At 41.4% G+C, this 17,237-nt stretch overlaps 2 protein-coding genes across 2 annotated transcripts; both read left to right on the forward strand.

Moving 5' to 3' along the window:
* Positions 1-306: 306 nt before the first annotated feature.
* Positions 307-948, forward strand: LOC106090833 (COP9 signalosome complex subunit 8). Its single transcript, XM_013257164.2, has one exon. The coding sequence runs from the start codon at positions 354-356 to the stop codon at positions 876-878; it is 525 nt and encodes a 174-aa protein (XP_013112618.1). The 5' UTR covers positions 307-353; the 3' UTR covers positions 879-948.
* A 12,571-nt stretch (positions 949-13,519) lies between these two features.
* On the forward strand, positions 13,520-17,172 carry LOC131996065 (uncharacterized). The gene is made up of 3 exons (XM_059365513.1): positions 13,520-15,462; positions 15,550-16,752; positions 16,805-17,172. The coding sequence occupies exons 2-3, from the start codon at positions 15,975-15,977 to the stop codon at positions 17,170-17,172; spliced, it is 1,146 nt and encodes a 381-aa protein (XP_059221496.1). The 5' UTR covers positions 13,520-15,462; positions 15,550-15,974.
* The last annotated feature ends 65 nt before the right edge of the window (positions 17,173-17,237 follow it).

Raw genomic sequence — 17,237 nt, forward strand, 5'->3', positions numbered from 1 at the left:
GAGTACGATTATGATGTCAGCATTGCAGAAATTGTTCACCTTCATTGACTGTAATCGGTCTTATGGATTGACTCGTTTTGCTGATGTCGTTTTGAAAAACATCTCAACTGTTTACTTAGTTGAGATGTTTCGAAAATTTCATTTTTTCACACTCCAACATATATGTTATGATACACTAATGTTCACCAATGCAAATACAACCACCAGCACGATGTACCGTGTAAACTCCACGTAACAAAAAAGTCATTTGTTTCTTCAATGTCGACTATTCGATTTTTGTAAAACTAAATTCGATTAATCGATTATTCGACAGGTTTGGATCGGAGTTGTAAAATCTATTGTTTGTAGAAATTATGGCGAACTACGAAAATATAGTCTTGGATTTGGAACGCGAGGAATTGGAGGAATCATTTCCAGATGTTAAACTCTACATTAAATTGTTTGCCTGCTATTTAGTGCAGAATAAATTATATGATGCGAAATTTCTTTGGAAACGTGTTCCACTTTCGTTTAAAACTGAAAACGAAGACCTTAACGAGCTATACCTACTTCTGAAAGCTCTGATCAGCAACAACATTCAAGATTTTCTTAAGCATATTAAAAGAGATTGGCCAGAAGAAATTAAAAGCATTATGGATGACCTGCTACGATCTGCGCAAGGGAATGTGGTTAGCACAATTGAGAATGCATATACTTGGATAGTCCGTGAAAATCTAATTGAAGCTATTGATGTATATCAAAACCAACTGACAGAATGTTCATCGAACAACAAAACCGGTGATAATCAATCAAATGTTTCACATATAAACACGGCGACCGTCAGTTCGGAACATCAATTATCAAGATTGACGGGATTTGTCTCATTTTTAGAAAATTAATCATTTTGTATAACGAAAATCAACGATAACAAACAGTATCTAATAATAATAAAAAGGCTTTAAATAAGAACGGAACTTGGTATTCATACATGTGTACATTGTTTAAAGGTGAGCATAAATTCGCCAATGCTATCCTTAGTAATTATTTTATTTGAAGTTGTCTGACTTCTAGGTGTACACTGTACACATTACACGGGCATTACGACCACATTATGGTCCGATCTGTGTGGTGTCACTAGAAGCTTAGCAGCGAGCTACCGGGCGCGTCCACAGGTTATGGATAGTGGAATGCTCCATACGGAATAGCTGCAACGGCAGTCGCGGACAATCAACGGTTTTGAGCGGAGAGGCCAGGCGGCACCGGCTCTTGCACAAATACTGAGTGCCTATGATGCTCAATATAACAAGGCGGGTTATTGGCGCCTTTAAATAACCAATGGCCACCCCTTTCTCCGCGGCAATCGATCCTTTGGACCGGAACGAGCATGCTCACCTACAGGAGCTTGCCGAGGACAACACAGGATCATCTGAGCAGCAAAATTCAATCCAGGATTTGTTCTGAACTTGTTGTCCCTGTATTTCTAAAACTCGGCCTTATGACTGTCCTAATTCGTGGTGTGCTTGTGGCTTTTGCCTCATTGAGTCTGTTATAAAGCTACTTAAGACTGGTACTTTTACTTTTTTTGATAATAGATTTTGAAGCAAAAATACTTGCTGATTTCATACAGTAGGACTTAAAACAATTTTAATGAAAGTTTAATGTTATCATTGATCGATCGCCGTGCAAAGAACAAAAGTTTTGCAAAAGATGTTTGTGTTTGTTGCTATTAGTATCGTTAGATAATTAGATTTGAATAAGGGAAGTAAGATTTGATTTGTTTTCTATTGCGCTTATGTAACAAGTCGTCTTAAAGAGCCCTGTTCAAATTCAGATGGGTGCTAAACAACTTACTCTATTAGGAAAAGTACAGCTAATAGACAGGGTTGTCGAGTGGGGTTAATGTGGTAATTGTATCATAGATGCGTTTTCGCTTTAAATACGATTCAAATACAACATACCAACGCATGGCCCAAAGACGAAACGCGTCCCATAGTGGTTGGTGTGTTGCTAACTTTGGCTTTCCTTTAGTTCTCCATTTCACGTCAAGTCATTTCAAGTCAAGTTTTTGTGCGCTCCAAATACGTCATATCACCAGTGACTTTTGACATTTCAAGGATTGTTGTCAGGGTTATCAGGTTTTATCCAAACAGAGCCTCGTGGATACCTGGGTCCCTATGCGTTTAATAGATGACTTCAACCCAATCCTTACCGCATTCGAAGTTCCTATGTTGCAAAGGATATTCTCTCAATCTTTACTGTTCATCCTATCCGCAGTTCGTCCGCATGAAAGAACAAGCCTGGCTCCTCTTGATCTCATAATAAATTGCGTAAGGTCAGGACCTACAAATCATGTAAATCTGAAATCTTCTCCATCTGTGACGACACATGGCAAGTTCAGCACTTCTAAAGTGATCGGGAATTCGACCACAAGCCTTCTGAGCGATCGGAAGCACGGGATCTTGATACCTCAAGTGAAGGGCATCTGCGTGGTGAGAACAAGTCAAAGGCTAAGAAAATCTATCTAAGAAAATCGGCAACCCCTTCCCGATAACAGTCGGCAAGCAAGGCAAGTAACAAGAACTTATACTACTAAATTTGCCATGGACATTACATTAAGGAACAGGGGGATACTTCTCTCATATCAATTAGTGCAGTCCGATTAGAGATAAGGAGCCTCCTCCTCTGAGTGCCGCAAAGCGGCATCATTTGGTAGTGATATCTCCGGCACTGTTTAACCTCAACCTATCCTTCATTCACTATAAGGAACAAATACGCGTGAGATGAATACAGAGCTGGCACTGTAATGGTCGATGAAGAAATGATTCCGACCATCAAGTGTCCCAAAATACTTGGCGTCACATTTAACAACTCTTATACATTCTCCCCACGTGCTACAGCAATTTGCCATAAAGTCAAAAGTAAAAACAAGGTCCACAAGTCACTTGCCGGCAGCACTTGGGGTGCTGACGGAGAAACCTTGTTGACCACTTAAAAAGCCATTGGCCGGTCTGTGGTAAGTTATGCAGCGCCAGTGTGGTATCGTATATACAGATTTATCAGAATACCGCCCTTCGAACTGCGACGGACTGTCTCCTCAGTTCTCATGTGGACCACCTTCATCAGAAGACAAAGATCCTGCCCGTGCGAAGACATAACTACATGCTGTCTAAGCAACACCTCTTAGGCGGTTATCGCAGAGACCATCCAAATCACTATCTTGTGGATAGGTATCCACCGCCCAGAACTCTTAAGGTAGTTCTACATGATCTAGAGCGGGACAACAACCACTAGGTAGACAATTTTTAACATGGCAGGATACCTCGTAAGCAGTATTAGTAAAGGGTAAACACCACTGAAATTTTTTCTGATGTTCAAGCCGGTGTTTGAGCCTACGCGTTTGGCGTCATAGGCGGACATGATAACCTCTGCGCCATGGTAGCCACCGAAGAAAAAAGAACAGTTATCAATTATTTCAAGATCGAAATTACTGAATCTCCGAGGCCATATGGAAAGGACGCAATTAATCACCGAGTATAAATATCTTTTTGCAATATGCTTGACAAAATGGTAGCAGAGATAGAAAAGGAACTTATTCCTTTTGCAGTTGCCACAAACCACTCGTAATTAAAGAAGTTCGATCTTCCAAAACAAATATGTTTAATGTTATGCATTTTTTTTCAATGTATTTTGTGTTGACAAGAGCTATGAATGAAGTTTGTATTTTAAAGATTCTACCTACCTACCTATGTTTTATAGTTCAGTTGTCAAACTTTTATATTCAAGAAAGAACACAAAAATTTTTTCAAAAAAGGAAAGAACAAAAGAACCAAAACAAAAACTGAAAAGAAACTCAACAAACAAACAATAAAATATGGATACATTCAACCAATTCGTGGAGTCCGAATTTGGAGCAACCGAGGAACATGGGATTCGTGCAAATAACAACATTGACGGTAAGTTTTGCAAAAATGAATTTCATCACAAAAAAAAAATGTTTATATTAAAACATTATTTTGCTTTTTATTACAAAAACATTTCAGATTCTTGTTCTGCGAATGAGCCCCATCAAGAACGGCACGGAAGAGAGTCGTCAAAACGTTTTCCTGACCATCCCGCGGCAAGAATAGAAACAAAAAACGAAAATCAAAGAAAGGCAACGAGGAATGTCCTAAATGAAGTCTTTGATTGTGATTGCGGGGCGAATGGGGACAATGGTGGATTGGGAGGAACTAGTTGCGTAGAGGGTAAGTATTGCAAAATGTGTTCAATTCATTTGTGTTTAAATATGTATCTCGTTTGTAAAAAAATAAAGAAAATTTTGTTAATTTAAAATAAAATGTCATTCTAGAATATTTGGGAAACGAGGCTTTTGAGGTACAGGAACATAATGCAGTTGGGGGTCAGTTTTGTAATATAGCAGGGAAATTTGGCAATCCGAAAAGGGATTTCAGAGATTGGCAGCAGAGTTTGAACAATTTTCAATTAGAAGGCTATAGAACTGCCGATGCCTTAGTGGACGCCTCTAATATCATTGACTTGGAATTTAGCTCCGGATTCGATACGGATGAAGAACCAGGGGTTATTAGTTTTAGACAATCTCAATATTGGAAGCACATAGTAAGTTCGCGAAGAAGGTTGTATAACCACTATAAAGAGATACAAAGAATCCGCATCGCATATGAGGCATACGAGGATAATGATTCCAAGGGACTGAAACTAGAAAATGTTGATCAGCAAAGCAACAATGTTGAGCGTGATGGTTCCTTCATGAATTCCGAGCACGATTCCGAGTCTGAATATGAATCGGCAATTGATATCTCTGAAGATAATGCTAACGATTCTTGCTCCCAATTCGAGACATTTCGAACATGTGAACGAACCACCAGCAATGCAGATGATGATTGCTTGGAATTGGTGTACAATTCGCATTTTCCTAATGATCTGCTGCAATTAGAGAGCCGAACATACAACCAACACTTGGAAGTCCAAAGCAACAGTGTTGGACATGATAATTCCTCCATGGAATTATCAGAGTCGGAATACGAATCGACAATCGACTTTCCGGAAGATTGTGTCAATAATTGTTGCTGCCAATCCGAGACCTATAGGATAGGTGACCAAACCACCAAAACGTATGATGATGAGTTGCAATTGGATAACAATGGAGATGTCCCAATGAAATCAATATATCAAATTACTTCATATGAGGATTTAGACAATTGTTCTATCTTTGAATATAAAAATTATGCGCTGGAAGATTTTTACAGTGATCTTTTGAAATTAGAGAGTTTTAGACAAAGATGGTACCAGCACATCAATGAACAAAGCAATAGCATTGGATATGATGACTCTTCCGTGGAATACGAATCCGAAACCGAACTAGCAAACGACATAACTACAAATGGTGCTAATAATTGTTGTTCCCAGTTCGAGACATATCGCAAATGTGATATGTCTCGAACATTAGCTTATAATGAAAATGTTCCAATGTTACCGGAATCGGAATTCGGAAATATTTCATGTGAGAATATGGAAAATCTGTCCCTCTTTCATCGAAAATTATTCGCCAGAAGATTTTCGCACTGATCTTTTAGAATTCGAAAACTCTGGGCGGCAAAGATTGTACCTATACTTTGAAGACAAAACAAGTTTCTCTGGACAAGATGATTCAGAACCAGAGATAGATTTTCCAGAAAATTTAGCTAGCTGCTCTCAATTTGAAACATTTCGAAAATATGACCAAACCAGTACCAGTTATGATGCCATCGTATCAGCATCTATGAATGCTTCCAATATTGACCACAAAATTCATTATTATAGCGATGTCACGGACAATGGTGATGATACCATGGAATCGGAATCAGATTCCAACAATGATAGCCGTCTTGAATGTGATTATGATGGCGATATTGAAGAAAGTGATGATGAAGACAACTTCTGAATTGTGCGTAGAAAAACTATAGGAAGGATCTAATGTAGAAAGTTTTTGCAATTTTGACTTTTGGGACTTTTGGCCATAGGATTACAAACTTGCGAGGAATTGAGGTATGGGTAGGGGTAATAGAAATGTTTCTTCATATCACTCGGAAGTTAAGAGGCCGATTTTAGAAATCTTGGCCCCAGCCAGAATCAAGTTAGGAAGCTTGGTAAGAGAAATGAATAATTAGAAATACTTAGCCGAGGTATAGCCTGAGCAGGGGGAGTAATGGTCTTTTTAGTGAACTTGAATCTGAGACAGAGCACAGTAAATAACAAAAGAAAGTTGGCGACTGTTGAATCTTAAATTTAATAAGCATCTCATGAGTGGCATGACAAGGGGAGAACCATTCTTCGTATCCAAGTTGTTCAAGGCTATGGGTCACTACCGAATCCCCTCCTCTACACTGATGCTGAAGAATCAAAATAAACCGGGAGTCAAGTACTGGACAAAGGTCCTCAGCCTGTCTTTGGTTTTAGATTTCCCGATGGCTGGAAAATGGGCAGAGTAATAATGCTACTGAAGCCCGAAAGACTCGAAGACTCAGACCGATTGCCATACGCTCAGCAGTAGCCAAGAAACATGAAGGACTACTCCTCCCGAGTTGATCAATTTCCAATCGAAGAGCATCAGCCACCACATTTTTGCACACCAAACATGCCCCTATTAGGCATTCTGGACCAAACAAAGACCTCTCTCCCTCCATCCGGGCCTAAAACGTTAGATCACGAATTATTTTTGTGGTCTCCAGTCATGTGTGAACTGAAGAGAGAATAATTTGATAGTCCGTAAAGAGATACATGGAAGTGTTCCAAGGCAAGGTTATATCTCTGGCATGGTTCAAACCCCACCTATCCTCTATTTCGCCATGTACAGACGAATGGATGAAAGCACTATTGAAAGAAGATTGTAACTACGCAAGGTGCGACCAACGAAAGTATTAAATTATTATTTAATTTTATACTTAACAAAGTAGAGTCTTATACTTAACGAACTACAGTACAATATTATCATTTCAATTTAATTGTTATTCAAAAACCAACAACGCTAATAAAATTACTAATTAAACAACAAATTTATCCTGAGTTTAATTTTGTTAATCAATTTTATATACATTCGCCCTTCATTGTCGTAAAATTCGAAGCCGTTCTAGTCCCGTTGAAGAATTTTCATTCGCAAAGAATCAGCCACCACGAAATATTTGCACACCATTCCTGCGCATATTAAGAGTGGTCCCAATCTGTTCAGGCCATGTGACAGTCGTGACCTCTTGGCTCTGGACCTATGGAAGTCTTTCGATACGGTCAGTTGTTCCTCCCTCCATCCGGGCATAAAACGTTGGGTTGGAAATTGTTTGTGTGGTCGCCAGTCGTATGGGAAATTTAGAGATAAGAATTTGAAGTCACGTAGAGTGAGACAAGGAGTTCCCCAAGGCGGGGTAATACCTTAGCACAGTTCATCCTCTATTTATCCTATATATTTTTATTATTAAAAAAAATATTTCTTCTATTTGGGGACCATAAAAAGTGGATTTTCCAGTAGTCGGCATTTGAGTACGGAGAAGAAAATGGTTCTTCTGCGCCCTTGAGAAATCGAATGGCAGATCGGACTATTATTATTATTTAAATATTGTCCGATATAGCCTATCTCCGAAATTACCCCGCCTATGGACGAAATCATAATATGTACTATCTTGGAGGACTCCGTGGCACACAAGTTACTTGTCCGCCTATGAATCTCAATCTCCGAGTTCGAATCCTAGAGGAGAACTCCGAAAAATGTCACTTAACTGATATAATCACGCTGCACCCTCTTAAAATTAAATGTAAGCTGAAAATTGGTACAAATTATCTTTTTAGCCAGTATGGGGTTTAGTTCGATTAAGAATTTGGAACAGTGAGTTGAGTTCAGAAACGTGAGATACAATCCAATCCCATGACAACCGGTTGTACGTAAACGATTGACCCGATGCTGCGAAGCACTCACCATGGAAGTATCGATAGAACAGCGTCACATAACCCACATTACGACGATGCTCAAAAGAAACAATAGTGTTGAATACCCTAGCGTCGCCAATCAACACCAGCGCTCTGCTCTGAACGGAGTCCAGAAGTTTCAAGGATGATTTGGAAGATCCAGCCCATACATGTGTATTATATTCCTTCCATCTTCGGCCTGATGTAGGTTGTAATTCTTGTTTTCCGTTTAAAAAAGTCTTAAAACTTGAAAGCTTCTTTCGACACTTCAAATACATCAACGGAGATCACATTGCTTCTTCATGCTTAGAACATCAAGATAGATATAGACGTCGATAGATATAGACGATTGCAATAAGTCAGCGAATCGTTTATGTGACAACAAACAACAGGGCGTCTTGCGTGCATTAAAATCTGTTCGGTTCATTCGTCCCCACTTGGAAATGCCTTTTCACGTGTAGGTTGGGTGTGTGGTAACAAAGATCGTCATAAGACTATGAAGGTATCAAGTACATAATAGCGCACCCCCAACTTTAGGCATACTTCTGTTCATCTGGTGGAAGAAGATGCTGTGTGGCTGCATACTATGTGCAGCGCCAATTATTATATAGCAGGGGAGTCCTCCCTTAAGGTAGTTGTCCCGCAAAGGGATCTCCGTGCTTTGGGCACACCACTCTTCCAGGGATCCTCTGCATACAAGGTCTCTTTTACCTTCTTCTAGGAGCGAACATAATGGACCACTCTCCGAGTGAAGTGACCACATACTGAGGTTACTAGTCGTTAGGCGTTGGTGGGTAAATAACGATCTGTCTGTGCTTTGGGTTGTTCAAGGTATAGAATAAGGATAAGTTTAAGGAACAGTGGATTCTCCTCTCATATCAATGAGTGCAGTCCGATTAGAGATAAAGAGCCTCCTCCTCCGAGTGCCGCATAGCGACACCATTTGGTAGTGATGTCTACGGCACTGTTTAACCTCAACCTATCCTCCATTCACTACAAATACGCGTGAGATGAATACCGAGCTGACACCGTAATGGTCGATGGCCATCAAGTGTCCCAAAATATTAGGCGTCACATTTAACAGCTTACACATTCTCCCCTTGATTATTGTTTAAACCGTTGAGTGGAGCGGACGTATTATTATTTCACTCCGCAAGAATTTTCCTGAAACTCGTAATAGGTCATTATTTTTGGAAGACAAATTTAAGTCACTCAAGGATAGCTGCGATGGAAGTGACCCTTATGCGGTTAATGAAATGCGTCTTTTTCCAGTGGAGCGGCAGATCTATAGCCCGGGAGTAGGCTTAGAATGGACTCCAAAGACCCAACAGCTGTGTTGGTGGTATCAGACCGTAGCATGTTGTCTGCTACTGAAACCTCGACTGGTGGAGCGGCTGCTCCAGGCTCCACTAGCTGACAGACGACTGGTCAGCAGGGGCTTTGACGAAGACACCTGGTTCGAGTCTAAAGGACAAGGCCAAACCTATTCCTTCTTCGCATGCCTATAATTTGCCTAGGCCATCTGCCTTCCCCGGCAAACCAACACGCTCTTTAAGATGTTGGAATAATAGAAGACGCATCGCTCTCAGGGTTATTGAGGGGCTTGGTGCGAATGATCCTAGGACTCCCACTGATAGGGAGAGAGATTCCCTAAATTGGGCTCGGGAATTCGCTGCACAGGCTACCCCAAAGAATACACGTCTAGATTCGGAAACTGCATCGCAGTCAGCCAAAAGGCTGCGGTCACCTGGAGGGCATTCCATGCCTAAAAGAACTAGGGCGAACAACAGTAAGATGGGTCCCAGAACCTTTACTAATGTCACTAGGGACAGTTTGGTGATGGCAGTTGTCGACAAGGGAGAAGAACAGGTCTGCATACCTAGGAATAATTGGAGTGAGGTTTTCAATGGACTGTCATCAGTATACTCCGACGTCCTTGCGGAATTCCCTGGGTCTCCTCCAGTTTGTGACGATGCAGGCTGGTATCGAGGCCGATACAAACTAATTGCCTTCGGCGATGTATGTATCGTACAAAGGATTACCTCAGATCCTGAAGCGATACTTGGAAGACTAAGGGAATGTAATCCCAATTTTTCATCCACCGACTGGAAGATTGGTAGATTGGATGAGGCTGATGGTGACCGGAGACATGCAGTATTCGTACTAAACTCCGGCTGTCTCGCAGACCGCAACAAGTTTGAAGGCGTTATATCCTACGGATTCAACAAGTTTAAACTGAAGGTCTATAAAAGCGGTGGGGTTGAGGAATCAGGAGACGACTCAGCAGTTGTTGCTGAAAACTTGCCTGAGGTACTGTCGACCACATCGCTAAAGTCTGGCAGATGGCAGGAGACTGAAAATCCCCCTGCCACAATCGAGACAGGAGGGAATGGCATCGAAAGGGGACCCGACAAGCCCAGTGAGGGTGGGTCACAAAGTTGGACTGGGCTCAAAGTGCGCGCCAGCGGGGTAGCACGGAACTCAGAAAGTACTTCGACACCGGCAATTAGTGAAGAATCTAAGGAGAAATCGTCCACACCGCAAGTGTCCAGAGTCCTGAGGAAGGAAGAGTAGTTTCTCACCTGCCCCTGGATGCGTACGGAAGCTTATCATGACAAGTTCTAACGAATCTTGTGAGGATGAACTCCTGGTGGAGTCAGAAGACGAGGCTAACACAACAGTGGTGGAAGTTCTGAATCCTGACAATGGTCCGGTTTCAACAGATAAATCTCCACCATTGTAAAGCCGCTTCGGCGGCGGCACTAAAGGTTCTCCTGATGGCTGGGGGATTTGATGTGGTTCTTATCCAGGAACCATGGGTGTGGGGAGGAATGGTACGTGGACAAAAAACAGAGCCTGTTCTTGCAAAGGGTGGTCTAAAAGTTTTTCTTCTTCCGACGCTAAGCACTGAAGATTTAGTAGTAGCCAGCCTTGAAATAAACAAGTCTCATTACTGGCTGGCTTCCCTATATATGGCACATGATTCAGAGATGCCGCCTTCAAACCTTAAGTCGCTGGTTGAAGCTGCTTCTGTAGGGAAGTGATACTAATGCACATCAACAGATATGGGGAAGTTCGGATGTCAACGAAAGGGGTGAGCTGCTTATTAAATATATTTTAAGCTGCAATCTGGCAATTTGTAATAAAGGGAATAAACCGACCTATATTACCAGGAACAGGCAGGAGTTACTAGATATTACCTTTGTATCGGAAGATATAAGTGGAAGAATGTGCGACTGGAAAGTGTTGCATGACCACAGCTTCTCTGATCATCTTTATATTAGTTTTAGCTTTATATTAATTTCGGCTAAACAGAAGAAAGGCGGATAGGGATAAATTTCGGCACAAATTCTGCACCACTATCCCTTCTAGACTAGAAAAGGAAGTAGAAACTACGGAGGATATAGACATAGTGGTGAAGCGGATCACGAAGGCCTTGAATGACTCATGTGTCAGCATGCCCTAGTGCCAAGCCAAGGGGCAAACAGCGACCGCAATGGTGGACCCCAGAGCTGTTTGGTCGAAGGAAGGACTGCAGAAATCTCTTGAGCAAAAGCCACAAGAGCACCAGACAATTGGGACATCTATAAGGCTGAGCTAAGAAAATACAAGGGCGAGCTTAGAAGGGCTCAGAGCAAATATTGGGTAGAATTCTGCAGCTCCGTGGAGGATACATATGAGGCCTCTAGGCTAAGGAAGATTCTGTCCTCGAGACCTATTACGGTGGGGTATATCCAGAAGTCAGAGAATGTATGGACAATGTCTAGTGAGGAAATACTAGAACTACTCGTTGACACACATTTCCCTGGAAATTCTCCAACGGACAACATGGCGCCAGAAGAGGTTGCCACTGATATGCATTCGTCGGAGGCCATTCGAGAAGTTTCGACTCCTATAAGTCGTCAGGCCCTGATGACGTATCACCGGTTGAATTACAAGCTGTGTCTGATAGACTGGTTCCCTGGCTTAGGGAGATATACTCCGCTTGTATCAGAATGTCGTATATACCTGTGGGATGGAGGAACACTAACATCATTTTCATTCCGAAAGCAGGAAAACCCTACCACATAAAGGCGAAAGATTTTCGTCCTATTAGTCTACCATCCTTTATGCTGAAGACTCTTGAGAGGTTGATAAAAACATATCTTAGAGCAAAGATCCCTAGAGATCGCTTGTCGCGGCAGCAGCATGCATAAAGTAAAGGCAAATCCACAGAAACAGCCCTTCACGACCTCTCGCTGTCAAGGAGAGTTGAAGGTGCTTTTAATAATGTAAAACCGACGTCAATAATGAAGGAGTGGGCGTTTCTAGCATTAACTCTACCGTAAGAAAGTTTATTAATAACTTACTTACTAAATGATGCATTACGGCAGGCTTTGGATCTGTGGATCTAAAAAGATGGGTCATCAGAGGAACACGTCAAGGAGGTGTACTGTCTCCTCTTCTTTGGAATATAGCCATTAACAATATATTATTGTCTCCGGAAGAAAAATGAGTAAAAGTGGTCGCGTTTGCTGATAACGTGGCAATTGCGGTGAAGGGAAAGTTTCCCAGCACTACCCAGATATACTTCAGGAAGATCTACGTGGAACAGCGAAATGGGCTACCAAAAGTGGTCTAGGTATAAATCCGTGCAAGACAGAATTAGTTCTATTCACCAGGAGATACAAGTTGCCTACAGTGGAACCTGTCTCCTTGTGTGGAAAGAATGTTTCATTTACAGAAAGCGCAAAATATCTGGGTGTTTTGCTGGATAGGAAACTGAACTTCAAATCCAACATTTTGGAAAGGCCACTTTTGCCCTATACACCTGCAAGAGAACCATTGGCAAAAGTTGGGCATTTAGACCACGAGTCATAGTGTGATAACTGCAATATATACCCAGTATATTGCAGTTATCAGACCTATTATGCCATATGGTGTTGTGGTCTGGTGGACGGCGCTTCAAAACCCATCTACTGCTCAATACTTTACCGGATCCAAAGGAAGGCTTGTTTGTGCATCACAGCCGCACTGAGGACGACACCATCTGATGCACTGAATTTATTGCTACATCTTATGCCTCTGCGACCATTGCCGTGAGGTTAAGTGAACTTTCTCATTGGTGATGTGGCGGCCACGGACACTGTGTTATACTTGATACAATATCCGATGTTGCAGGCAGTGTGGGATGCCTGAGCTGATTTTTTATAAAAATTACTGTACCAGTATTCCTGATAGAACCGATTGGAACTACGATATTCCTGGTAACTGAAGTTACATAGACTTCTATACGGTTGGTTCCAAACTAAACGACCAGGTGGGCTTTGGGGTGTAAAAGTGGTCATATCGAAAAGGTTACCCGACCACTACAGTGTGTATCAAGCAGAGATCCTTGCAATTAAGGAAGTGGTGGAATGGCTAAGATATAATGTCATTACGACGATTGGCATTAATATCTTCTCAGACAGCCAGGCAGTCATTAAATCCCTGGAGAACGTATTTCTGAACACAAAAACCGCCCTCGACTGTCGCAGATCTCTCAACAATGTCTGAACAGTTCCAAATTCACCTGTTTTTGGTGCCGGGCCACAGAGATATCCCAGGGAATTTTAAAGCGGATGAGCTTGCGAAACTAAGAACCACCCTACACTTTCCAGGGACATGTAAGCTAAGTTTTCAGGACTAGGCCCGAAAACAACCAAAGATAGATGGTCACAAAGAGGGGGCTGTAAGCATTCCAAAACTATGTGGCCTCATCTAGACTTGAAGAGGTCTACTGCTTTGCTGTCATTGGCTAGAACCGAAGTCTCAGTCATTGTGTCCGTCATGACGGAAAACATGCTGACAGACTGAAGGTTGCCAGCAACGACTTTTGCAGAAGCTATAGGGACATCGAGGAAGAAGAGACTATAGAACACCTTCTGTGTGTGTGTCCCGCACTAGCAGTTAGAAGAAGTTCCACTAGGTTCTCATTTCTTCGAGAACTTGTCTGATTTAGCGGATGTGAACATTCGCAAGTTACTGGGCTTTTTAAAGCGATCTGGATGGTTCAACGGTAGGAACTAGAAGGCATCTTCCTTCTTCTGTTCCAGTGGTATCACAATGGACGAAAACGTCTAAGTGAGTCTGATGGCAGACTGCCACTTAAACCTTTCATACACATTCTCCCCACATGCCACACCAATTTGCGATGAAGTCAAAAGTAAAAACAAGGTCCTCAAGTCACTTGCCGGCAGTACTTCGGGTGCTGACAGAGAAACCTTGTTAACTGGTAACCTGGTAAAAAGCAATTCGCCGGTCTGTGGTAAGTTATGCAGCGCCAGTGTGTGACGCAGTGGAATAATACTCAGATCTTTCAGAATGCCGCCCTCCGAACTGCGACGGGCTGTCTCCTCAGTTCTCATGTGGACCACCTTTATCAGGAGACAAAGATCCTACCCGTGCGAAGACATAACTACATGCTGTCTAAGCAACACCTCTTGGGCTGTTATCGCAGACACCATCCAAATCATCATCTTGTGGATAAGTATCCACCGCCCAGAACTCTCAAAGTAGTTCTACATGATCTAGAGCGGGACTAGCCAACATTCATGCAGGTACGGTAACAGGTGTGGAAAATAGCTACCGGGTGAATGTAGTCCTTGGAGAATGACCGCCTTCCATTGCACCTGAAGAAATTGACCTCCACCGGCAAACCAGATGCAGTCGCCAAAACTCATACCGGGCAAGGATTGATGCCGACGTGCAGGATGTATGTCCCGATTGTGACCAGGGACCACACGTCACCTGTTTAACCTCCCATCCAGACCCAGATCCCTCTGGAGGCACCCCATCTTAGTCGCAGAGTTCCTGGACCTGGATACTCAACAGAATCAACCACTTGGTAGACAATTTTTAACATGGCAGGATACCTCGCAAGCAGCATTAGTAAAGGGATAACCACCGCTGAGATTTTTTTCTGATATTCAAGCCGGGGTTTGAGCCTACGCGTTCGGCATCATAGGCGGACATGATAACCTCTGCGCCACGGTAGCCGCCGAAGAAAAGAGAACAGTTATCAATTATTTCAAGATCGAAATTACTGAATCTCCGAGGCCATATGGAAAGGACGCAATTAATCACCGAGTATAAATATCTTTTTGCAATATGCTTGACAAAATGGTAGCAGAGATAGAAAAGGAACTTATTCCTTTTGCAGTTGCCACAAACCACTCGTAATTAAAGAAGTTCGATCTTCCAAAACAAAGATGTTTAATGTTATGCATTTTTTTTTCAATGTATTTTGTGTTGACAAGAGCTATGAATGAAGTTCGTATTTTAAAGATTCTACCTACCTACCTATGTTTTATAGTTCAGTTGTCAAACTTTTGAATTCAAGAAAGAACACAAAAATTTTTTCAAAAAAGGAAAGAACAAAAGAACCAAAACAAAAACTGAAAAGAAACTCAACAAACAAACAATAAAATATGGATACATTCAACCAATTCGTGGAGTCCGAATTTGGAGCAACCGAGGAACATGGGATTCGTGCAAATAACAACATTGACGGTAAGTTTTGCAAAAATGAATTTCATCACAAAAAAAAAATGTTTATATTAAAACATTATTTTGCTTTTTATTACAAAAACATTTCAGATTCTTGTTCTGCGAATGAGCCCCATCAAGAACGGCACGGAAGAGAGTCGTTAAAACGTTTTCCTGACCATCCCGCGGCAAGAATAGAAACAAAAAACGAAACAAAAAAGGCAACGAGGAATGTCCTAAATGAAGTCTTTGATTGTGATTGCGGGGCGAATGGGGACAATGGTGGATTGGGAGGAACTAGTTGCGTAGAGGGTAAGTATTGCAAAATGTGTTCAATTCATTTGTGTTTAAATATGTATCTCGTTTGTAAAAAAATAAAGAAAATTTTGTTAATTTAAAATAAAATGTCATTCTAGAATATTTGGGAAACGAGGCTTCTGAGGTACAGGAACATAATGCAGTTGGGGGTCAGTTTTGTAATATAGCAGGGAAATTTGGCAATCCGAAAAGGGATTTCAGAGATTGGCAGCAGAGTGATGGTTGAGCGTGATGGTTCCTTCATGAATTCCGAGCACGATTCCGAGTCTGAATATGAATCGGCAATGTATATCTCTGAAGATAATGCTAACGATTCTTGCTCCCAATTCGAGACATTTCGAACATGTGAACGAACCACCAGCAATGCAGATGATGATTGCTTGGAATTGGTGTACAATTCGCATTTTCCTAATGATCTGCTGCAATTAGAGAGCCGAACATACAACCAACACTTGGAAGTCCAAAGCAACAGTGTTGGACATGATAATTCCTCCATGGAATTATCAGAGTCGGAATACGAATCGACAATCGACTTTCCGGAAGATTGTGTCAATAATTGTTGCTGCCAATCCGAGACCTATAGGATAGGTGACCAAACCACCAAAACGTATGATGATGAGTTGCAATTGGATAACAATGGAGATGTCCCAATGAAATCAATATATCAAATTACTTCATATGAGGATTTAGACAATTGTTCTATCTTTGAATATAAAAATTATGCGCTGGAAGATTTTTACAGTGATCTTTTGAAATTAGAGAGTTTTAGACAAAGATGGTACCAGCACATCAATGAACAAAGCAATAGCATTGGATATGATGACTCTTCCGTGGAATACGAATCCGAAACCGAACTAGCAAACGACATAACTACAAATGGTGCTAATAATTGTTGTTCCCAGTTCGAGACATATCGCAAATGTGATATGTCTCGAACATTAGCTTATAATGAAAATGTTCCAATGTTACCGGAATCGGAATTCGGAAATATTTCATGTGAGAATATGGAAAATCTGTCCCTCTTTCATCGAAAATTATTCGCCAGAAGATTTTCGCACTGATCTTTTAGAATTCGAAAACTCTGGGCGGCAAAGATTGTACCTATACTTTGAAGACAAAACAAGTTTCTCTGGACAAGATGATTCAGAACCAGAGATAGATTTTCCAGAAAATTTAGCTAGCTGCTCTCAATTTGAAACATTTCGAAAATATGACCAAACCAGTACCAGTTATGATGCCATCGTATCAGCATCTATGAATGCTTCCAATATTGACCACAAAATTCATTATTATAGCGATGTCACGGACAATGGTGATGATACCATGGAATCGGAATCAGATTCCAACAATGATAGCCGTCTTAAATGTGATTATGATGGCGATATTGAAGAATGTGATGATGAAGACAACTTTTGAATTGTGCGTAGAAAAACTATAGGAAGGATCTAATGTAGAAAGTTTTTGCAATTTTGACTTTTGGC

The sequence above is a fragment of the Stomoxys calcitrans genome, chromosome 3 (assembly GCF_963082655.1).
Source record: "Stomoxys calcitrans chromosome 3, idStoCalc2.1, whole genome shotgun sequence".
NCBI classification, from domain to species: Eukaryota; Metazoa; Arthropoda; class Insecta; order Diptera; family Muscidae; genus Stomoxys; species Stomoxys calcitrans.